We start from the raw sequence: 24,378 nt of genomic DNA, 5'->3' as shown, positions 1-24,378 counted from the left end.
CCCGGATGTGTTCAATGTACTTAATACTAAACATTTGTGATAATCAAACGAAATCAATAATAACAGCAATTATAATAATTTATACTGTATCTATTTGTGTTCATTTTCAACAAACACAATTTTCATAATTTTTTAAATATGTCTCTGTATAATTCTTTTAAAAATATCATCATCTTCATCATAAGGAACAACAGTGGAAGGAGGGAGGGGGTATATTTATAGGTCCATTAACTCATGTAGACAGGAGAAAGACAAAAAGAGAGAGAAAGGGGACCATGAGGAAAGATTTCGTATAGGGGAAAGTGCTACAACACAGTATAGGCATTAATATTTTTCTGTCTCTCTCCTATTGGAAACATTCATTTTCAGTTCTCCCATAATGTCACATAATAGTTTATACTGTAATGTTACAGCTCTGACAAACGGCAGCACACTTAGCTGCTTAGAGCGACGCTACATTATGGAAACCATGTGCTGTGGGGAGACCCTGACTCAGTGTGTTACAACAGAGAAACATTAAAGAGCTCATAGCCATACGTCTAGCCGCAATATTTAAGACAGATGGAAACAAACTCAGGATGACATGCAGGGTTATGTTACCTCATAAGTCTAATGTTGCACTAAAGTTTCATATACAAACTCTGATTGATTAAATGGCTAAGAAATGTGCAACACAAAATAGGCCAAAGCACTTCACACTTGCAAACCTAAGATTCAAATACTAAATTGTCTTCTTATCTGGTTTTGAGAGTAGCTTGTTCTACATTTTTGTCCTACATTTTGAAAAATACTGTACCATACATTTTTTAGGAAAATGTTCCCGCCAACAGCTGGGAAGCAAGCTATAATAGCACTAGACGCCCATTAGCTTAAATTTATATTCATCATGCACTATAAGAACTATGAATGTAAGCCTCTGCATCATCTCATCTGGTCACTAAAAAGTGCAAATCCATCATCATCAGATATCAAATTTGATTTCTTTTTTTTTTTCCAGCCTGCTGCAATCATGATATACTGTAAATTATAGCAGACACAACCAATACATGGGTAGGTGCTGAATAAATTAATAAATAACAAATTTTAAATAAATAAACCAAAATACAATTTTTAAGTTATGTATAATTTCACACAGCTCAAATGCTCATGTAACATACAAACGACGAATCTCAAATAAATACTTTGTGTTTGGTTACATTAGACACTCTGTCAGTCCAGTCTCCATTTGGTGTGTTGAATGTATACTGATCACCCGTCTGACACTTAAAATCAGTCCCTTGTCCAAGTCTATCAGCAGTAATACTACACTGTAAATCAACACTGGTTCAACATGGCACTTTTTCGTTTTTTAAAGAAGAAAACACATGTATACTTGTAAGACATAAATGTGCAATGAACTACCCTAAAAATAACTTTGTGAGCAGATTTTGTTACTGGAATATGTACAACTGAAACCTCTCATCTCACCAAATCATTCATATGAATTAATCAGTGTCAAATTAATTGTTAATGCAAAGAGCTTTGTTTTCCTCTTGCAGCTCATATCTGAGTGCAAATATCAAGCAGTCGCTGTGCTAACAGCAATACTGGTCCTCATTTAACAGCTGCTTGTATTTGGCATTTCAGCATCAGCTGTGATTGGTTGTTTTTGGTCGGTGGTGTGTGTTTGATGGCAGCAGGTTAGGTGTGTGTGTGTGTGTAGCTGTATAGAGAGGGCCAGCAGTGCATTAGCTATTTGTGTGCATGTTCGGTGCTCCTATTTCCTCCAAACAATTGAGGGTTGTTAGCTAGCTAATATATGCCATGGTTTCCCATCTGTCTGACGCTGTGTGGAGTTATGGCTCCCAGTCGTCGTCGTGGTGCTGCGAGGCGATGATGACTACCACGGTGAGGATGGTGCACAGCACAATGGATGCGATGCCAACTGCCAGGCTGATGAAGGAGAAGTTGCGTGCCTCCCGGGAGGCTATTTCCGCCGTCACCATGTCCCCTCTGGCTATCGCCGTACGCACCTAAGTGATGCAGGAGGGAGGAGATGGGTGTTTGTGTGGGAGAGAGAGGAGAAATTAGAATAAAATGTTATGTAATGAGAAGATGCACGAGTGGGAGCAGAAGAGAGTCTAAAACACCATGAATGGATCGATTTCACTGCAGCGCAGCCTGAATGTGCAGAAAGAGGCCACTCCACACAACATTAACACACCATAACGACATATACGGCTCAGACCGGTGGGTCCATGCCTTGTCAGCTCAACTCAACTCAAAGCCAGCTGAGCAGGCCCAGGGGAAAAAATCCATTCTATCCCGTTGCACCGACAATGGTGCAGTTACGTAATGTGGTCTGTTGTGTGCATGTTGGCCAGCACAATCTGCCATTACAGGGGCAAACAACAGGCATCATGAGGTCTGAGAGCCACCAGACTGAGCCTTTACATTTCTAACATCACACTCAATTTAACTTGCACATGAAGTAGCATGAGTAAAAGTAAAAGAGCAAACAGTGCCTTTTAATGCCGAGGAAGTATAGATGACTTCGCTAAACGTCTGCATTTTAAGTTTTCACTTGCTGTTTCCCTCTGCTGTTGACCATTTTCCCTGATTTTGCATGCTTACCCTGACATGTTAACCTTGGGGGGAGAAAATTCCATTCAGGGCAAAAATATTTGACTGAACCAAATATCCAAGCAAGTCTTAACCAAGAAAAGATGTTTTATTTGTTTTTTTTTTTCATTAACAATCCACCCATCACCTTCAAGCAAGGACCTGGTTATGTCTACAACTAAACAGAAAGTGTGCAGGTCCCCTTTAAGAGTCTGCAGCCATGTTAGCAGCTTTGTGAGGCTTTAAGGTGTGTACTCAATTTTAAGTCATCCTAAAGTTGTCAAGATGTCACTCAAAAACACAAATCATCATGGTGACATGAGGAAAAATCAGGGGATTGATGCAGGGAACCTAAATGTCTGTACAAAATGCCACGCCAATCCAAACCCTTAGGTTTTGAGATATTTAAGTCTGGGCCAAAGTGGTGGACTGAACAACGTTGCCATCCCCAGAGCTATGCAGCTTGCGATCATAATATTTTTCTAAAAGACTCCAAAAAACAAAATAAGGTTGACTGATAGGATCTTACTTTTCTACGTACTTCTTATCACAGTGTCATCATAAAAGGTAAGTAAGTTTCTGAATATAAAATGGTGGGTAAAATGACTTTAGGATGCATTTACATTACAAAGTCCCTGGCGAAGGCACCATTATGTTAATAAAACGCAAAGATGAAAAGATGTGCCGTTAACCTGCACTGCTTTGATGATCGCAATGATGCCTGTAGGCCAGAAGCAGCAGACGGTGGTGAGCACGGCAATGGGCAGGTAGTCATGTGGCGGTCGACGATCCATTAGGGTAATGCTGGGTGGCATTTGCATGGGATGAATCTGGCCTGGTGGGATTCCTGGGTGGCCTCCCCCAGCCGGCATGTAAGGCTGACCCTGAGCGGAGGGAGAGAAAAGAAGACAGTAAGTACTAGCAGTGTTCTCTAATACACTAGAGCTGTTGTAGAGCAGCTTACAAAGCACTTCCCACTCAAAAAAAACCCCACAGGAACAAGGTGACACAGTCAAAGGGGAGGACAGTATTACATTTGCACGCATTAAACAGTCGTGCATGGCTCAGCTTTATCAGCGAAGTGACAGGAAGTGTCTAAAAAAGCAATGATTCATTTATGAGATTGACAATTCAAGCCTGTGAGATAAAAGCTTGACACATGCTGACTTGAACAAATGTTTAATATAGAAGACCTAAATAGGGATCTGGCATAAAATAAAGGGAAGACTTTATTTTACAGGTCTGTAATTTTTCTCAGAATTTTCTAATAATTTCTGAAGGGAAATTCCTGCAAATTATTTTGTAAACATTACAGGAAAATCGGAGACACTGGCTGTCCAGTTCATTAATTTGGACAGCAGTTGCCACAATGGAGGAAAACGAATGATTAATAAATTAACTGTGTTTGTTTCATCCATCAAATCTGTAAATGTGAAAAATGGAAAACACAAGAATTAATATCTGCGAGGTAAAAAGTAAAGAACAGCGTACTGAATTTTGAACACAGTCTGCTGTAATTCTGCAGCAGCCTGATGTCAGACCTGTGAAATCTTTAAAAAGCATTTCGCTTGTCTCTGACTCACCGATGCCATGGGGTAGACGGGTACATAAGCTGTGCAGGGCTGCAGCTGAAGCGGGTAGCCTGGATGGAGGTATCCCACAGGGGGGTGAGGCATGGTTCCCCCTGGGCCCTGGGTCTGGACTGTGTAGCCCTGCGGGGCTCCCTGGGGTCCCAGTGGGCCGCAGTGGAACTGGGTTTCTTGGAGATATCCCTCTGTGCCCGGAGGAGGAGGCGGAGGAGGGTAGTTTGGTTGGGTGCCCGGGGCAGGCTGCATGTTGGGGTGTTGTGGCACGTTTGGGTCTTGTGGGCCTGGGAGGTACGGAGGAGGCTGCATGGTCTGACGGCCAGAGTCATCGAGACCTGAGAGAAGAAGAAGAAGAAGAAGAAGAAGAAGAAGAGGGAGGGAAGATAAGAAAAAAGCAGGTAGGAGAGGAGTCACGAATAGAAAAGGCAGAGGAAGAGCAGATCGAGAGCTTGTTATCTAACTCAAGTACTGTTGCAGCACATTTGTCTGCACGTTGAATGTAATATGTGTTATCTCACGGCTGAGGAGGGAGAAACAATTACAAACAGCACAGCTCCGAAAGCACCCACAAAGAAAGAAAACCTGTGCAGTCTTTGCGCTAATGATGACAGTGATTGACATTTTGACCTACAAGGAAGAGGGGCCTTTTTTCTCTCCCTCTCCCTTCAAAAATGTGAAGAAGCAATTAGAAATCCTGCATTTCCGAGACGGATGAATTCACCCGATGATGTGCCAGTCTGAAGCATCCGTCTGCTTTTGGACGTCTGTATTACATGCTCACACCTCTGCTCCCTGTGTGTTGGTTTAACACTGAAAATGACTGATGGCGCGTCGTGTTTTCACGGTGGGGGAAGCGGCCGAGGGTACGGTAATCATTTCTGACAGGGACATGAGGAAGAGAGATGGAGATAGATGGAGGTGAAGACGGAGGAGTAAGGGTTTGATAGGCCAGAAGAGCGAGAGCAGGAGGTAGTCGGAGAGCGGAGCTGCGTGAGTGATGAGGGATGACGACTTGTGCTCGGGGACCGGCTTTACATAACGAGAGCCCAAACTCTGTCACAAGCAGGAAGTGGACCAGAAACAGACAGCGGGGATGGAGCGAGGGAAGGGACACCTTCAATAGGTCATGGCGCGATGTGACAAGCAGCTTGGCAAACAAGAGAGGCAAAATACATGTTGGTGTTGCTCCTTTTAAAGCCTGCCGAATGCAAAAATCTGCCATGATAGGACTGAACTGGAGAAAGAAGCTGCGGCGCGTGGCGGATCAAAAATAGGCAACATGATAGAGTGAAATGTATGACACACTGGCCTTAAACAGTATTTGTGATACACAAAAAAGCACCAAATTGACCCGTAAAAACCTTGTTGTAGGCCTGTGGTACCTTAAACAGCTGCCAGAGTTAAATGGATGGATTGATGAGGGTAAAAGTAAAATTACTTTTTTGTGTCTTTCTTATTTCTTTTCTTTCCAAATAAAGATGTCAACATTCATAACATGATTGTACATTTTACCAGTAACATTATTGACATTAACATTAACGACTGCCCTTCGGAGTCTGTGTGTACAATAGCAGGAACCTGCCGCACCTGATAGTGATGTAGCCCTAATAATGTTTTGTACACATGTGCAATGCGGGAATGCAACAAAGTACATTTACTCAAATTCAATAGGTCTACCTGTACTTAATTTGAGTATTTCCAGTACTCCACTTAATCTCAGAGGCAAATACTGCACATTTTACTCAACTAAAGTGGTCTGACAGCTTAGTGACTACTTACATTTCAGTCCTGCTCAGTGAAAACCATTTTTGTGGTTCTGAATTTGAATGTTTTAAAGAAATGAAGGATGACAGGTTCATTTACGGGTTGAGAAAATTCCCCTGCTTCTTAAGCTAAATAAACTATTTAAAAAGCCTCTCGCTTTGGCTCGAAACCTCGCTGTCACAAGGTCGACAGCGGGCAGATTTTCTGAGCTCATGAATTGTTGTAGAGATGCGTGGATCTCACAGGACTACAACACTGCAAACATGACGATCTTATACACTATACTGCATTTCTGTACCCAGCGGTATGTAAAGTAGTTAGTAGTAATCTCAGCCCTAAACTGCAGTAAAATAGAAAATACACATTAATGCAGCAGTAATCCTAACACATCTTGTATAACACTGAAACACTTCAAAGCACATCAGTGAGTACTTTTATTACATTCTGCAGACGATACTCGCATACCTTTACTTGCGGTGTCACTGTGTGGTACTTTTGACTTGAGTAAAGGCTCTGAATACTTCGTCCACCACCACACATGTTTTTGTCAAGTCAGTTTTATTCATGCTGTGCAGCTCAAATTTGCCTCAGTGAGCCGCTGTGTCAACAGCCCATCCAGCTGTGAGGAGCAGGATCTCCAACACAGTTTATGAGGAACAATTACATAATAAAGAACAGGTTAGAGATATTTTGTTGAGGATGAGTAACTAGAAGAAAGGTTTCATAATGTTTATGATGTTAATATAAAGTGACAATATGCTTGTGTTTAGCTATACAGGGTCAGTGTGAATCCCGCTGCTTTTCTATCACACTAATTTTTAATGAATATCATTTCAAAGTCACAACGCACATCCACATAACGTTTAAACTGTCGAACATCCTCATAAATAACATTACAGGTCAGCATCTGCTCTTCATCTCTGCATCGATGAGCCACACAGTTGATTAATGCACGAAACATCAGTCACGTTTGCAGCCTGCAGCCTCCTGTACAGCATCAGCAGCAACTTCCTGCGTCTCCTTACGACCTTTCTATTCTATTATTATTATTATTATTATTATTATTCTTGTCATTATTATTTCCTGTAAAGCTGCAGCTCTTCCTCCATAGGCTCTTTAACGCCATAAAAGCATGGAAGAGACAACCCAAAAGACGACACAGAAAGGTTTTCTTTTCCTTGTTCTTTTCATTTATTTATTTATTTATTTATTTTTAGTGCACCAGACGTTGAGGATTATTAATTAAGGCTGTTACGCGCGAGTGTGGCCGTGCGCGCGCAGAGGACACCCACACTAATGTCTCCAGTCAGGAGACATGTACGTAGGCCTGTGCGTAACGATGGTAATGAGACACACACACACACACACACACAAACACATAGAGAAAAGGAAAACTAACAATAACCCCCCTCATCATAAAACTGTGAAGCAGCCGCTTGTCCAAACATCACAGGAATCCCTTTAATTTTAAAGCAGCACACAGACAAGTGAAACCCTCACTCAGATAGAAATAAATATACATCTAATCACATAAAGTGAACTTAGGTAAAATGAGGCCCTGTGGTGGTTTTTTTTGTCCTCCTCCCAGCCAGGCTGCACCCACACAGCGGTGCATCATCCTATAGAAACAGCGCTGTGCGGATAAAGAGCGGATGGATGGATGGATGGAAGATCTCAGCCTGATGTGTATCCGATATCCCTCTTAAAACACACCACATCCCCACAACACGGCGAGCTGCCCAATTAGGCTGCCAATTAGACTCCAAAACACGACACATTTAACGCAACCAAAACGCCTCACCGTGTTTTTCCGACGCCATGCCTTCAGATCTTCTGTCCTCCTCCTCCTTCTTCTTCTTCTTCTTCTCCTTTGGTTGGATGTGTTTTAACTCCAGCTGGTGGTGAAAGAAAGAAATAAAAAAATCCGTCCCTTTCGTGCGCGACGATGCAGACTTCTACTCCAAACGTGTGCAGCCCATCCTCAAGATGCCTTCATCTTTAAATACAAACACGGTTTATTAGTAATAACTTCAGGGTTCTGTTTTTCTAATTAACTTAAGTAAACCCAGTTCTCCTCCAGCGCGCAGGTCCGTCCAACATCCCTCCTCTCCTCTGTGTCTCTCTGCGTGGCTGGGAGTCTAATAAGGTTTCTCCACTAACGCGTCCTCGTACATTGAATTAATCAGACACAAAGCTATCGCTGTCTTAAAGCGACAGTCTGCGTTGGGAAAATGCAGGCGCATCCCATCGCAGCTCAACAAAGAAACGTTTTTCCCCGCTCATGTATGTTGTCCTCAGATGATTTTGTCTGGCACACCCCCTCCCTCCCTCCCTCCCCAGGTGGACTTTATTCACAGGAAGCTGCTTATGATGCATGGAACCAGAGCATTTTAATTTCTACAAATACCTGAGAAGAAAAAAAAGGACACTGCATCGTGTTGGTGGATTTTATTACTGTACAATAAATTACAATCCAGATTTCATGCTCTTTCCCACAGAGTCTGTAGTTTGGTCTGTTGGTTAAAATCATTCCCTTCTTTCTGGTCAGGAGTTTTCGTGTAAACATCAACATGTTTGGTAGGCACATACAGCATCTCTTTACCTCCCCCATACATCTCCATCTTTCTCACACCTTTCACACAAAGAAGCACTCGGCTGCGGGCATCATTCCCCCCCCTCCATGTCTCAGTGGGTGTACAGGGAGGCGGTGAAGACGATGTCCCTGCGGATGGCCAGGGAGGCCTTCTCCATCTTGCTCCCCAGGACGGAGTCTCCCACGATGCGGGCGGCCTGTCGCACCTCCTTGAGCACCTCGTCCAGGCGCTGGATGCAGCGCACCACCGTGCCCTCCTGGACGTCTGTCAGCTGGGCGATGTCCGCGAACGGCTGTGGTGGGACAGAGGAAGGATGAGGACCAGAGAGCGTGAGATGTGACAGACAAGGAGGCAAAGTTCGGAAGGAAACGACAGAATAAACCACCCTACATCCACACTTTGAGATCTCAAACAGTTCGGTAAATGAGGGCTGAATGCTGTGTGACAAAACATAGTGAAGACATTCCCAACCCGGGCATCTCCAAGGGGCGACACGTCTCCGGATGACTAACAGGAAGTTTAAATGACAAATAAATATGAAATGAATATTCTGTTCAACATGTCATCATCACGGCTCGTGAGTGTGTTGAGAGGTTTTTATGTTTTCATCTCATACAGTTCAGCAGTTGTTATGTTCTCTCTCTTTCTCTGCACTGAGCCGCCTCAGGGTCTCTCTGCAGAACATCGCCTACCGTGTGCCATAAAAACCCCTCGTCTAACATCTCAGAGACTGTCTTGTCCCCTTTAACACCTTTCATGGACCGCTTTGCTTTTTGTCTTATGCCCACACGTCACTGGCAGCTGCACTATCAATAATTGATTTATAACACTGCTAAACTTAATACCTTTTGTCTGCTGATTACTGGCAGAAGGAAGAGAAGCTTTGCAGTGTGAAGTTCTTTATAAACACAAACACTGCGTGACAGGAAGTCTTGTATGGTGATTTTTTGGGTGTTGATTAGCTCAAACCTCTCAGATGCACACTTCCTCATGAAAAGGGGAAATTCATCGGGTTGAAATGAGCAAAAGTTTGGAAAAACTCAAAAAAGCTGAGCTCCCCTTAAATGTTTTTCCTCATCCAGATACACACTTCATGCCATTACACTCCATAGACAAAAGTATTGGGGCACCTGACCATTAAACCTGCCGCCACAAAGTTGGAAGCATAGCATTGTCCAAAATGTCTTGGTATGCTGAAGCATTAAGATTTCCCTTCACTGGAGGGGCCGAGCCCAACCTCTGAAAAACAGCCCCATAAAGACAAGTGTCTGGATACTTTTAACTATATAATGTACCAGGTGTATAGCTGCAGCTATACACCTGGTACATTATATAGTGTACCAGGTGTAAAAGGGTCAGAATAAACAATAACTGAGTTTAAACCTCACCATGCCTCTGGCCCAGCAGTACACCACTTCTGTCAGGCCAAACTTGAACTGGCCTACAAACTCCTCAGCTGTCTGGGGTATCCCACAATCCCTCTGCAGCTCTCCAATTCGCTGCGCCACTGACAGCACGCGATCGATGCCCTGAAAGAAAATGAAAAAGAGACACAGAGAGGGAGGGAGAGAGGGGGAGAGAGAGAGAGAGAGATGTAGGAACAGATGTCAACGAGTTAGTTAAGCTTGGAAGACAGACTTTACTTTTACAGGTGACCCATGAATGCATCGCTCTCTCTCCTCTTGGTGTTTGCGTCCAAGAAATCTGTTTCACAAATCGTACCGTGGTGTTCCTGCTCTGCTGTCGCAGGTCTACAGAGCTTGGGTCATCACTAATTTAGGCGCTCATAAAGCAGTTTCATGTATCGCAGGCCGTTCACGACACACACTGACACATCAAAAGCGTATTTGACAGAGAGAGACCACATGAACGAACTAGTAAGTGAGTGAGTGAATTGTGGTGAGTCAGGAGAAGTGCCCTACGCATCAAACCCGCACAAGTACAACGTGATATAACGCAGACATAATGCAGTATGCCAACACACACTTCCTCCTTACCTCCTGCAGTGTGTTGGTGATGTGCGGCTCCACCTGCGTGTTCTGTGTGAAGACCAAACAGGACAGCAGGGCGGCGCTCTCCTCAGGCGCCAGCGGGCTCAGGACGTTCTCGAACAGCAGCTCGGTAAGCAGCAGCTCGTGGCTGCTGATCTGACAGGCTACGCGGCCTTTCAGCTGCACCGCACCGCTGCTGTCGATGTACTGGAGGGACTGCAGCACCTGAGAGGCAGACCAGCGGGGAAAATAAACCTCTGAATGTGTTTGTTCAGGATCAATAGGGGGGCAGTTGGGCTGCACTGAGCAGAAAAAACTACACAAAAGAAAAGTAAAAAGCAGAGTACAGGGAAGTAAAAGTCACGTTCGCCTGAATTATTCACATTCTTCTGTCACATCTGTTTGCTCAAATTCAGCCACAGATATAAAGTCAAATCAGAACAGCTTATGTCTAAGCGATATTTCTGTTTTATAGCAATACCTTCTACGTTGTATAGCATTATTTCTCAATATTTCGTCGTTTGTCACTCAGTTTTCAGCCCTTAACAATCCTACTTTTTTAACTTGAGTTAAATTAAATGGCCGTGTTGGCAGGGATAGAACTCAGCTCAGAGATTCCAGTTTAAATAAATAAACTGAACTCTGCAGGACTGAAGTGACCTTATTCTGGGAAATAAAACCGCTCTGACAGAAACAGGTCAGAACCAAACGTCTGATCCAAACCTTGATCCTCTGGTGGTATTCAGGGAGCAGAGACAGCGACTGGTCCGACACCAGGAAGAGCAGCCTGTCCAGCTCCTCCTGCACACTCATCCTCTCTTTAACCCGAGCAAACTGAAACACACACACACACACACACACACACACACACACACACACACACACACACACACACACACTGTGGTTACTTAAGAAAACAACAACAGCACTCATTTCAGAATAACAACAGAAAAAGTCTCGCTGTAAATATGTTACAAAAACCCACTGAGGCCAAGTACTTTATACTAACAGCTTGCATTGTAGAGCATAAAGCATTAACTGTCGGCTTATAATACACACACTAATAAAGACACAGGGAAGCGTGAACCTACAGCAATGAGAGGAGACAGCAATACTGCAAGTGAGAGCTTGTTATCTTGCAGAGTAACGAGAGCGCTTGCGTGTGCGAGTGTGCGTGAGATGGCTCGAATGACACGCTGTGCCTGTGAGACAGCCATGAGCTGCAGCTATGAGCCTATATGGGTAATTATAGAAACAGCCGGCTCCGATTCTCGCATCTTATCTCCTCGGTGAGGCTGCTGGGAAGACAGGATACACAAAATCAGAAATGTTGTGGTAGAGTTTGATGGTATTATCATGAAACTAGAGGAGGAATGACAGAGGGATGAAAGGGAAGTGATGCTGGAGTGAAAAGAAAGATAAGAGGAGGCATCAAAAGGGGGCCGGCTGCAACGTGTCTTATATAAGGGTATGGTGAAATCAGCTGCATAAATATGCGATTGCTGCACAAAAGAATTTGATGTCTTTATTAACAAACAGTGAAATAAAACACTTGCCTCGTCATTCATCTGCATCATCTCACGAATATAAATAATGAAATAATGAACATAAGAAGAGCGCTTTCTTCAAAGACTGCCTCTGTGATTACCAAGAACAAACACGCACCTGCTCTGGGAACGTGGGCGAGTGGATGCAGTTGAACTCTTTGAGGCTGTCTTGCAGCACGCGGAGCCTCATGGAGCCCTCCACCACATCGACGCTCTTCAGCTGCAGGTCGTTCACGGGGTCGAGGCTCGCCATGCCGTCGGGGTTGGCCTCGGCCAGTCGCAAGAGCTCCTGGGTCGCCGTGGAGATGGCCTGGCCAGGAGGGTCGAGCCTGAAAGATGAGAGGGTTAAGGAGACAATGAAAAAGAGGGCTGCAAGAGGGATAACTGAATGGTCTTTATAGCTCACAGAGGGCCATTTAATCAAAGTAGCTACACACAAATATCCTTCATCGTGTTAAAAATGAAGAAACCTTACAAAACATTTTAGAACAGCTTAAAATGTGTTTTATTTCTCAACTAACAGTGAAGGTGTGGACTTGCACAATCATTTGTTGTTTTTGACCGTTTGACTTGAGTTTTATTCTTATATTTTGCATGTGGGCTCACTTTTGTTTGTTGGACTTTTAATGATTAAAAACTGCTCTTTGGAGTCTCAAAAGTTAACATTTCCATTCAGTGCTTTCATTGAAACAGGGCATATCCTTAAGGTCTGACAAACACGTTGAGTGCACTTCCTCCTTTATAAAACATCTGCAAGGCTGATTTATTCATAGCATTTTCAATACTGTTTTGTTTACATCAGTGTTTACTAGTCATCAGTCTTCTTCTTCTCTGCCTCTGTTGAGGTTTTTCTTGGTGCTTTCCCACCACCAGCTGTCAGTCTGGTGTGAAACCCCTGGTAACATGTGAATCGTGCTGCCTGTCCATATATCCTCATGCATGTGCAAACAAAAAGAACAGACCCACTTACTGCAAGGTGCAATATTTACAGATTTTAATATGATTAGGGACCCCAATCCCCCATTAAACTGAAGATATCAGCCAAGCTCATTCACACACACCTGAATCGTGGCTGTTGCCTCTTGTTGTAGTTGTCAATGATCCTTTCTGGAATCACTTTGAGAGTTTTCACTGTGATGGCTGAGATGTCCTCAAGCTTCAATTTCTGCACCGTGTGGCTACAAGAACCTGACAAAAAACACATTACACATTACATTACGCTTCATTTAGCAGACGCTTTTATCCAAAGCGACTTACAGAATGAGTAACAACAAGTTTCAGTACAATAGAATTAGACTAAAGCAATAAGAGCTAAAACATAATTAAAAGTGCTTAAGTAGAAGAGCAAGAGTGGAAAGCAGGAGAACATGACAGAGTGGGGGGGTGTTAGAGGGTTAGGGTTGTTAGGGGAGAAGGTGCAGTTGGAAGAGATGAGTACAATAAATACAAATACAATACAAAAATACAACGAAAGCATCAAACACGCTCAGTATTTGCTTTGCGGAAGCCTGAAATGTAAATGTGAGTGGGTGGTTTTAATGAACGTACAGAAGGTTTCACGGTAGAAACAAAGAGAAAAAACAAAACCAGACTACGTGCGTCAGCCTGTTCTGTCCACTTGGCCATCGACTGACCTTCAGGTATGAAGAGAGCCGTGTTGTGGAGATGAGGATAAGCGTCGCTGTTGTTGCCTTTTCCTCCCCCTTCCTCGTTGCCCTTCTCACAGATGATGAGAGCAGTGAAGGTGCGATTCACAGAGTCATTGGACACCTGGCATGGAGAGGAGACGGACGTAAGAACCGGGAATAAATCATAATAAATTATAATTATTGTTTTGTCAGCTACATTTTATGGAGTCAGTTTACGAAAACAGGATTCCAGTCAAAGTAGGATTTACCTGATTTAAAAATAAGATTAAATTAATCAAAGCTAAATGAAATACTAGTAGCTGGAAGCTCTTACTGCAGGACATCACTTCATATTACACAAGCTGGAGACAGAAAGACAGCATGTTATCTTTAAATGTTCATTTTCATCTTAATATATTAACTAAATCAATGCCATTTCAGGCCGGGATTCAGCACAGCAGGCTGTCCTACAACATGTTTTCACTTTGCAGGATTTCAGGAAGCAGTTAAATCAGCTCAATTTTACAAAATATTTATGTCTTCATCTGCTGCTGCTGTTCAAGCCACCATGAAAAACACACACACACGCACAAATCTACCTGTAGGATTACAGCCAGAGCGTTGAGGTGCTGCTTGTTGTTCACCACCACAACCCGACCCACCGACAGAGCCTTCAGCCCGTTGACCGACTCTAGAATGGCACGCTGAAACCAGAGACAGCAGGGAGGAAACGTGGCAGGATCAATGCGGCGTGAATTCAATCTATGTCCTCTGTGTGTGTGTGTGTGTATGTGTGTTTTTATACCTGGAGGGCTCCAGTGGTGGCTCTTAACTCAGTCACCGTGTGGTAGTAAGGCAAGAGGTCGGACAGCTGACCTTCTGTGTCCAGAAGAGGCAGAGAGGACAGCGTTTGCTTCAGCTGGCTGATCCTCTTCTCGTGGGCCTTCAACAAGAGGAAGAGGAGAAGGAAGAGAAGAAGAGGAGAGGACGTGGAGAGATTATGTAACGCATTTGCTGGTTGTCATGACTCAAGGAAGATGTGAGAAAAAAAGACTGAGGAGGAGGACAGAAAGAGAATTGAAATTAAGCTGCAGCTACACAGAAAAATGTCTCTGTTCCTTTATAACTGCACGTATTGTTTCTACCTGATGAACCTCAGGTGTGCAGCATGTTACCTGAGTGTCCCTGTGGTTTTCAGAAAAGCTCCTCCTCATCATGTCGGTCACACGGAGGGCCTCAACTCGCAGCAGGTTGAGGATCATAGTGTAGGTAAGTCTGAACTGGGACTGGAGGATGGTCGGTTTACCCTGAGCCAGAGGATGACATCATTTAAAGAAATGTCACTGCATAACTACGTGCTTTAACATTACAAGACGTTTGTCTTCTGCCAACACTCGACTTATTTCAGTGCGACATGAGTACACAGACTCCTTAATATACAACTAATCATCTGTGAAGAAAACCAATCCTTTGTAGTATGAAGTAAGGCTGATATATTCTTTCACTACTGATGGGGCTAAAATCAATGTCAAAGATAATTCCTTCAGATGTTTTGTCCGACCAGGACCCAAAAATATTCACCTTACAATAATATGAATTGGAATGTCAAACCAGAGGATGTTTGCTATTTTATTATTTTGTACTTGCCATTTGTTTTTTTTTTTAAGTTTTGGTCTTTTCACGGGATTTATTGCCCAAAACAAAACAAAAAAAGACAGGCTTTTCCTTTAATGCCAGGAATTTACTTTTCTTGCTGGTCTGCAATTCCAGGTTTATTTAAAAACGTATTTTTACTTTCTTTATATTTAAAACAATATGAGACTTGCCGATGTAATCACTCCTTGAAAACGACTGGGATGCAAAGAGCGTGAACGCAAATAAGGCGTTTAAACATTTAATGGAGAAGATGAAGCTCCTGTCAGAAATAAAGGAGAATCATTGCTGTTGAAGAGAACACTGAAATCGAAACACTCCTCTCCTTACTGGCACTGAGGGAACGCGAGTTAGAATAACCCACTCAACTGTGTAATTAAATGTTAAATGAATAACCCAGCAACACCTTCCTGGACGCGCAGCCAAAACAAACAGGAGGCTGAGCTCTGCTTTAAGAGAACATAAACATCTCGCAATAAACCACGGCAGGCCTCACCAGCATCATGACATGCAGATCTGCCATCTCGTGAACTCCAGCCTTACACAGTATGATGACGGTGCCAGTGGCGTCCAAGCCTCTCCTGCCCGCTCTGCCCGCCATCTGAACGTACTCACCTGAAAGCGCAGTTCAGAACATAAAAGAGACGTGCAAATATTCCTCCACGGCAATTCATCCTCAGAGATGAAAGAGCATCATAAACTGTTGCTTCAGATGAAAGAGAGGAGGCCACAGAGCAGGAGAGACGGAGAGCACCAAACCTGGCAGCAGATTTCTAAAGCCGGTCCCGTCGTGTTTCCTGATGCTGTCGAACACCACAGTCCTGGCGGGCATATTCACTCCCATTGCAAAGGTCTCGGTGGCAAACAGCACCTGGGAGATACAGGGGTATTGTTTTAACCATCTGTGAGCCAGCGTCTTTGTAGATCATGCTTCATGTAGCGGATGAATAGGTTTTGATCTTTTTAGCTTTTATTTATTTGATTTGCGATTACCACGTCGTCCGTTTCTAACACTCCAATGGTGTTCAATATCTTCTCTTATCGGACTCACCTTCACGAGACCTCGCGAAAAGAGCATCTCGGTGACCTCCTTCAGTATCGGCAGGATCCCGCTATGATGGACTGCTATTCCCCGCTTCAGCAGGTTCCTCATGAGCAAGATCTACACATGGCATTTCTGAGTTAGCATCACGTTTACTGTCAATACAGAATTAAGGATAAACTCCAGATACACGTCAGCCATCGTCACTACGGAGGGGAGCTGTTTCACTGTGATGTTCAAGGGATAAGTGACTGAGATTGTAGTTTTATAAAAAGCCTTTTTAAATGGGTTTTTATCTTATTTTAATTCTTATTTTTATCTTATCATGAGTGTGATTTATACAGTTCACATTCTCACCATTTTCAGTTTTTATTTGGAGCCAACAACACATTAGTTGCCCAGTGTAGGTTATGGACCATCAATGTAGAGAATCTTTTTCTATCCGTGCCTGGTGATCAATATATTAAACTGTGGGGTGCTGTCAGTCTCTGCTGCCTGTATTGAAAGCCTGAGGGCAGAAAATCTAAGGGCTAAGTCCACTCTTCCTCACCTGAGGCAGCTGACGGTCTCCCCCTCGCAGGCGACTCAGGCTCTTCTGGAAGAACGAGTGGATCTCGGCCTTCTCTATGGAGGTGGTCAGGTCCATGGACTCCAGCGAGCGGGCGTTCTCGTCACAGCGTGTCCGCGAGAAGGTAAACGCAACCACCGGCGTCTGCTGCCGCTGGGACAGGAAGTGCAGGAGAGTCAGCCACACCGCTCGGTCCTGCAGGGACGAGAACATGAAGCATGACGACGCTGTTAGAGAAAAGTCAAAAAGCAGTGAAGTGACAGAACAGAAAGGAAGGGAATTACCTGACTAGCTGATGTGTTTTGGGAAGTATTTTTCGTGCCAAATGATTGGGCGTGTTTGCTGGTGCGCTCCTTCTTGGCATCAACAGCTGCATAGTACCTGAACAACAAGTTTCATGAGCAATGGATTTAATCTTTTTTTTTTTTTTTTTTACCGGCACCACACAGCAACAGATGAGAAAAAAAAAGTCGTACCCTTTTGTGAGGAAGTTGCCTACAGCATCCACCAGGAGAAACATCTCTTTCTGAGTCTTGGTGCTGTTGCCAGTGTACAGATAATGCTCCAAAGGCACAGGTCTCTTCATTGTGCTGATCACGTAAATGTGTCTCTTCTTTATACGACTGATATTAATGGGGGAAGAGTGGGAGATGTTCAAAAGATAATAAAAATGTGATTAATATCAAAACCTTGTGTCCTACTTTGTCGAATGTTTCCACAAGAGGCTCCCTTAACATTCAGCGGACGCGCTGCACCTACCCGATCCACTCACTAAACTCCAGGGCATTTGGCACAGTGGCACTAAGGAGAATGATGCTGACGTGATCTGGAAGCATAATCAAAACCTCCTCCCACACAACTCCCCTCTGACGGAAAAACAAAAGAATGATAAAGGAGGGAAGAAGAACTGTTATTCTCGATATTCAACATTTAGTCATTTAAATGAAATACACAGGAAGCGGTTCCTGACCTCTGCGTCGTTGATGTAGTGAACCTCGTCAAAGATCACCCACTCCAAGTCTCTGATGACCTCTGACCCGTTGTAAAGCATGGACCTGAAGGAGTGCAGGAGCAAGACATCTAAAAGCTTGTCCAGTTTTAATGACAACCTGAGTTTAACATTCAGAACAAACTGCCCGACTACCTGAGGATCTCAGTAGTCATAATGAGACATGAAGATTCAGGACTGATCTGGACGTCGCCCGTCAGGAGTCCAACATCTCCAAAGGTGTTCTTAAAGTCTCTGAACTTCTGATTGGACAGGGCTTTGATAGGAGAGGTGTAGATGGTCCTGTCAAAACACCAGATTAGACGGAGAGTTGCTGTTGCACATTCTTCAACCAAGCACAAAAGAGGAAGCAAATGTTGACACAGTACAGACAATTGTGGGTATTACTCCAAGTAAACTACAATCCTCACGCAAATCTCTATGTAGAAAACAGTACAACAGCATGCAGGGAGAGCAGAAGCCCTTCAGGTTGACAGATAAGCAGCACAGGCTTCATTTTAATGAGCTAAAGTTTGAAGCTTCAAAGAAAGCAAGCGTAGTTCCCCTGCAAGTTTGACTGCATGGGCTTCACATTATTATTTCCAATTAGTCATTAGTTTTCATGCTTTGCCATGCCAAGTCGAATGATTATCTGCTTCTATATGAGTTGACAAAATTCTCCTAGATGGTAAAGTCCCTTTTTAAACTATTAGATTCTGCCAAAAAAAAGCACTGCGTCACTCTTAAAATAACATCTCTAGTAGTAGTATAGTACTCTTAAAATGACATTTTTGAGACATAAGCTGTGTGGAGTGACTTCAGTCCTTTAAATAACATGAGATGAGAACTTTAAGAGTTATGTTACACTCAATTAACTATCCACCTTCTTGTGGTGATGTAGAAGTGTACTGCCGGGTGTGTCGGTACACCGTGACATCACTGCAGGGTTTGGTCAAGATGCAACAGAGAACAACTCCGACCAGCACAAATAAAACCATATGTTTGCTAAATATATTTTATTTACCTGGTGTTAGATAGTGAAAAAAATGAATAAAGAAGAATCAAAGCAAATAAATGAGTAAATAAATAAAACTATTCTATCTGTTATAAAAGAAAAGAAAAATAACCTCAGACCTTTAAATCCAAAAATAACTGAATATAATCACGATTTCAGTAGGTTCTTATTTACCCTGGAAATTACAAAAATTTAGTAGTACAGTAACAATAAATCTGGATTAACAAAAGTTTAGATTAGCCGTAAAATTTGTGACATTGCCTTTCATACATCAAGGTGCTATAGAAAGCACATCACAGCAGCTAACTAATCCAGAGAATTTTCAATTTCAATTCAATTTCAATTTATTTATTTATATAGCACCTTATACATTCAAAATTGTCTCTAGGTGCTTTACAGAGACCCAGAGACTGAACCCCCGAGCAAGCAGACAGTGGAAAACTCCCTTTTAACAGGAAGAAACCTTGAGAAGGACCCGGCTCGCAAGGGAGAACTGTCCTGCTGATAGTCGGCCGGGTGAAGGGAGAGAAAGAAGAGGACAGAGAATAGTGAAGGTGAAAGTGTACTCCTTTGCTAAAAAAGAAACTTGTTTGTAGTATTTTATCTCATCCTAAGTTCACACTGACTTTGATGTTTTCTATCCCTACGCTGTTTCCACTGTCTCACAGTTGCTTCCTGTAAGAACCTCAAAAGACAAACCGTTGTCTTCAGCCTTTACTGGAATCGAGTTTGGCTCACAGCAACCCCAGACACATAGTGAGGGCAGGAGAAATTGATTTGTACCAACAAATACACACCTTGTCATGTGTTTCTGGGAGAGAGCGATGGCGTACTCGGCCACCACTGTTTTGCCAGCTGACGTGTGCGCGGCGACAAACACGGAGTCGTGCGCCTCCAGCCTCAGCACAGCCTGTTTCTGGAAAACATCCAGCTCGAACGGCCACTGGAGCAGAGGAGGACAGAGAAACGGGAGGCTCAGCCAGCACGCAAAAGTGATTTTCATGCGATGATTCATCACATATACAGAGAAACACAGAGGCAACAAATAAGTTTGGAGGAAGGTGTGACATTTTGAAGATTGCATATATACAAAGGCCCAAACAGCCAATAATTCACAGCTTAGGCACACTGCGTGATTACTAGAACACCCACCTTGAAAGCTGGGTTGGGGATGCGTTTATAGAAATCATCACAGGGTGAAGTTATGTTGACAGGGATGGCCCACTTCTTAGTTTCCTCTGGGTTCTCTTTTGGCTCTGATTTCTCATCTTTTCCTTTCTCTGGGGGAGACGAGGATGACACAGCATCCTGAAGGCAGAGGAGGAAGAGGAGGAGGAGGAGGAGGAGAACCAGATTTCAGTGCAGCCAATGTTTAGCCAGAGGCACAGTTGTATCTAACAGTATTTCTGTCTGGAGAAGGCAGGACTGCAGGATGTCAGTTTGCAAAATTAACCGGGATGTATGTGATTGAAAACTGTCAGAAGAGACTACATGAACGATAAAGCACACATAGTTTTGCTTAAGACTTTCATTTGTGAATCTCATCCTCCAGTCATTCAACAACAGACACCAACAGTCAAAACTACACTGCACTGCCTTCAGAGGCTTTAATCAACACAGTTTCTAGTCAGTATCCTCAACATTTCTACATTAAGAACAAAAAGAAACAAGCAAACTGCAGAACCTTGATGTCCAGGTCTTCAAGACTGTTTGTTCTCAGTAGTTTGGGAGCTTCCTCAGTGTCTTTGCCTTCATCTTTCTCCTCTGCCTCAGGCTGCAAATCAGTCATGTCATCCAACGTGGACAGGAGGGACATGAGGTTGACTTCTGGCTTTGCTATCTTGGCATCTTCACCATACAAATTAAAAAAGAAAACTGTTAAATAATTATGTTTTAACCTCTCTAAGATTTTTTTCTTGAATAGGAATGTATGATATCTGACCTTTATCAGTGAAGTCCATCCCAGCTTGAAGTCCAGGCGGGATTCTGAATAAATCTATGAGGCAAATAATGAGAAATTCAATCATACAGAACGAAAATCAGAACAGAAGTCTCATTATTAGGGCACATGTAGTGCAAGTCAAAATTTTAAAATCACTATTCTCAAAATCCACGTCCTCCTCCAGGTCGGATTTCTTCTTGATTTGGTCCAGGCTAAGCTCCTCCATTCCTCCTGTGAACAAATATGTTTGAAGGTAATAAGGACAAAGCGCAAACACCTCATTTCTTAAAGGAAGACTTTGTAAATCATGGAGGATAAATTCTCCTAAATAAAGAAATCTCACCGGGCAGGAAGGGGTAGTTGGTGTTGCTTCCTCGAAGGCTTTCTGACGGGGGTCCGGGTTGGCGTTGAAATGAAAGCGAGTTCTTTGCTGACAGGCCAGTGTTCTCCAGTAACACCTGAAGGTGAATTAAAGATGGACCACACCAAAAAGATTCTGAATTAACCTTTACTTTGCTTAATGTGACACGAGAGGTGCTTTTTTTGAACTGACATGGATGGATTCTTCATTGGGCAGAAGTTAAACCACAGGAGACAATTCAGTTTCGATTACAGCTTTTAAAACAGGATGACATTGGGGCTGAAACTGCCCATTTGCACCGATTAGTTTCCTGATTAATCAATTATATTATATTTATATGATCTATAAAATACCAGAAAATAGTCAAGAACCTTCACCACAATTTTACCAAAGTGCAATTACAGCGGAAACAAATAAAAGCAGGAAATATTCACATTTGAGAAGCTGGACATTCTGTCGATCAACTAGTTGCTTCAGCTCTAGGTGACAGTATTCTTTATGAATAATTAAATAATCAGAGTACAGGGGAAAGAGTGAGCGGGTGTGTTTGTGAGCTACCTCTGTGAAGTCCAGCAGCATCCCTGTGGTTGGATCTCTGACCACAGAGAGACCAGAGTGAAGCGGAGACGGAGTGCAGGTGAGGAGAGAGTCGACGTTAACGTCTCTCTGAGTGACTCTGGTGAAGACGAAAACACAACACTTACATCTTCTCACAGAGGAAAACGGTCATTTTTATTTGTAGAGATATAAAATTAGAACATATATGGTAAGAAGAGAACAATAAACAGAATAACAGTCAGGCTTACCGCCGGTATCTATTATCCAAAATAAAGTACAGACATTTGAATCAGTCAATCCTTACAAATCGTTTACTGTGTCGTACTGCATCCATTTCTCCCACTTTATCATGAAGCCATTTTTCTCTCATCCTAAGCCGATGAGTCATTCTCTCCATAATGTAAACTTCTCTTATGATCTCTTGCCACTGAGCTTCTGAGTCTCTCAGACTTTGATACAGTACTGAGACTGCCTTGAGTTTAGTTCCACTGTATGTCCTGGTCATTACATCAAGTACGTCGGCAAACAGCAATTTAAAAACAAAGTGGAAAAACTCAGATCAAATCAGGAATATCTGAATTCAATTAATTCTCATAATTTCATTAAAGTCTTCACTTTATCTGCTCAGGAATGGTTATAATTCTGCTAACTGCTGTCCAAACACGAGATACTGTATATTAATTTTCAATCATCCGTTACAGTGGTGCATATTCTCAAAATGCTGTTCATTATTTAATTAGCAATAATAAGTTTTTTTTATAGGAATACCTACTTGAGAAACTTCTGGAAGGCAAAGTCTGTGTCGTGTATAGGAAGCCAGGAGGGGTCCTGTAAAAACCGTTTCTGTACTTCTGTCTCCAGGCTCAGGCTGGTGGGAGGAAGTCCATGAGGGAGCTGTGGGGGGAAAGATAAAGTCAGATATTCAGTAACCTATCGTAATATTTACAGAAGTATTGTCAAAATATCAAATACATATGTATTTGACATCTGCAAAAATGGCTCTCTGGATGTTTTGTTATATGACTGGATCATTACAGATGCTTAAAAATGTATTCAGCATTTCAGCCACGCTATATAGACAAAAGTATTCAGACACTGCTCTTTATGGGGCTGTTCTTCAGGGGTTGGGTTCGGCCCCTTACTTCCAGTGAAGGGAAATCTTAATGTTTCAGCATAACAAGACATTTTGGACAATGCTATGCTTCCAACTATGTGGCAACAGTTTGTTGAAGGCCCTTTTCTATTCCAGCATGACTGAGCCCCAGTGCACAAAGCAAAGCTCCATAAAGACATGGTTGGATGAGTTTGGTGTGGAAGAACCTGACTGGCCCACACAGAGTCCTGACCTCAACCCCATCCAACACCTTTGGGATGAACTGGAACAGAGATTGTGAGCCAGGCCTTTTGGTCCAACATCAGTGTGTGACCTCACAAATGCTCTACTGCATGAATGGGAAAAAATTCCCACAGAAACAAAATCTTGTGGAAAGCCTTGCCAGATCAGTGGAAGCTGTTATAGCTGCAAAGCTGTCTGTGTATTTAGAATATGATGTCATGAAAGTCCCAGGTGGTGTAATGGTCAATACTTTTGTCTACATAATATACTTTGCATGCTGTTAAATGATTTAATCTATAACGATGCATCATAGTTTATGACATATTTATATGTATTATTTCTGTCTGTAAATGTAGTAAAAAGTACAATATTTCCCTCTGAGGTGTAGCAGAGTGTAAGAATAAAGCTTCATGAAACAGAAACATTCAAGTTAAGTATGTGCATCAAAAATTGTTCTTTAGCACAGTGTGTGGGTAAAAGGACACTGTCATCCTGCGACACACTGACCGTGCTCTGTGGAGGTAAAGGCTGGCCAGGCACGGGGTGTGTGATGAGCTCAAACCTGCCAGAGCATCCCATCTCCAGCAGGGACAGCGGCAGATCCATGGGGCCCGCGGGGGGCACATCTGCACAGAGGAGGGAGAAACGACAATAGACACAGAGAATATGAATGGACTAAAGAAACACAATAACACTGAGGCTGCTGGTCCACATCCATACAGGGTGCAGCCCTGCGAATGCTAATGCTAATTAAAATTCATTATTCTCTGTATGTGTTTAAAAAAGACGGAATCTACATTAATACAGCCGCTGTATGAATAGTCAAATATTAAATCTATAACCCATGGGGCTGCTGAGTGGAGCACTGATTGACAGCAAACTGGCTACACTATTAGCCACATCATCAACACACATGCGACAACAATGGGGCATATTGAAAAGATGAAACGCGCTTCAATTATACATACATATATATTTATGTAAACTGACAAGACATTTGATAAGCCTCAACTCACTTATTCTTTCCATGTCCCCACTCGCAATTGAAAGCTAAAAGTTGCCACCAACTAGTTACTGCTGTCGCCTCGGAAGTTGCCAAAGCGGAAGTGGCTACCAAACCAAGCTAGCTACAACGTAAAAAAAAAAATGCAAATTGCCGAAGTGTGAGACATTTTCAGACGCCTGTCTCCCGTATTATTTAATT

General features: G+C 42.9%; 2 protein-coding genes across 2 annotated transcripts; both read right to left on the bottom strand.

Annotated features, from left to right (window-relative positions):
• Positions 1-138: 138 nt before the first annotated feature.
• On the bottom strand, positions 139-8,214 carry prrt1 (proline-rich transmembrane protein 1). The gene is made up of 4 exons (XM_046416913.1): positions 7,753-8,214; positions 4,185-4,522; positions 3,294-3,485; positions 139-2,012 (listed from the first exon to the last, which is right to left on the bottom strand). The coding sequence occupies exons 1-4, from the start codon at positions 7,769-7,771 to the stop codon at positions 1,836-1,838; spliced, it is 726 nt and encodes a 241-aa protein (XP_046272869.1). The 5' UTR covers positions 7,772-8,214; the 3' UTR covers positions 139-1,835.
• A 170-nt stretch (positions 8,215-8,384) lies between these two features.
• Positions 8,385-24,347, bottom strand: skiv2l (SKI2 homolog, superkiller viralicidic activity 2-like). Its single transcript, XM_046416970.1, has 29 exons — positions 24,191-24,347; positions 23,682-23,800; positions 22,611-22,732; positions 21,839-21,956; positions 21,263-21,377; positions 21,076-21,150; positions 20,920-20,973; positions 20,662-20,825; positions 20,130-20,285; positions 19,775-19,920; positions 18,119-18,265; positions 17,945-18,029; positions 17,734-17,840; positions 17,451-17,597; positions 17,259-17,355; positions 16,957-17,169; positions 16,416-16,526; positions 16,124-16,235; positions 15,861-15,979; positions 14,887-15,018; positions 14,517-14,654; positions 14,311-14,415; positions 13,718-13,853; positions 13,145-13,271; positions 12,202-12,412; positions 11,260-11,370; positions 10,543-10,761; positions 9,934-10,074; positions 8,385-8,837 (listed from the first exon to the last, which is right to left on the bottom strand). The coding sequence occupies exons 1-29, from the start codon at positions 24,201-24,203 to the stop codon at positions 8,637-8,639; spliced, it is 3,741 nt and encodes a 1,246-aa protein (XP_046272926.1). The 5' UTR covers positions 24,204-24,347; the 3' UTR covers positions 8,385-8,636.
• Between the last annotated feature and the right edge of the window lie 31 nt (positions 24,348-24,378).

Source organism: Scatophagus argus, chromosome 17 (genome assembly GCF_020382885.2).
Source record: "Scatophagus argus isolate fScaArg1 chromosome 17, fScaArg1.pri, whole genome shotgun sequence".
NCBI lineage: Eukaryota > Metazoa > Chordata > Actinopteri > Scatophagidae > Scatophagus > Scatophagus argus.
This window is presented reverse-complemented; position numbering and strand designations above follow the sequence as displayed.

What these genes read in the sequence shown, in the direction of transcription:
- prrt1 (XM_046416913.1), bottom strand. An exon ending in CCGTCTACCCCATGGCATCG is followed by an intron (nt 3,486 to 4,184) that starts GTGAGTCAGAGA and finishes CCCTCCGCTCAG; the next exon opens with GGTCAGCCTTACATGCCGGC. An exon ending in CGATCATCAAAGCAGTGCAG is followed by an intron (nt 2,013 to 3,293) that starts GTTAACGGCACA and finishes TGCATCACTTAG; the next exon opens with GTGCGTACGGCGATAGCCAG.
- skiv2l (XM_046416970.1), bottom strand. An exon ending in AAAACACATCAGCTAGTCAG is followed by an intron (nt 17,170 to 17,258) that starts GTAATTCCCTTC and finishes TCGTCCCTGCAG; the next exon opens with GACCGAGCGGTGTGGCTGAC. An exon ending in CGCCCACGTTCCCAGAGCAG is followed by an intron (nt 11,371 to 12,201) that starts GTGCGTGTTTGT and finishes TGTGTGTTTCAG; the next exon opens with TTTGCTCGGGTTAAAGAGAG.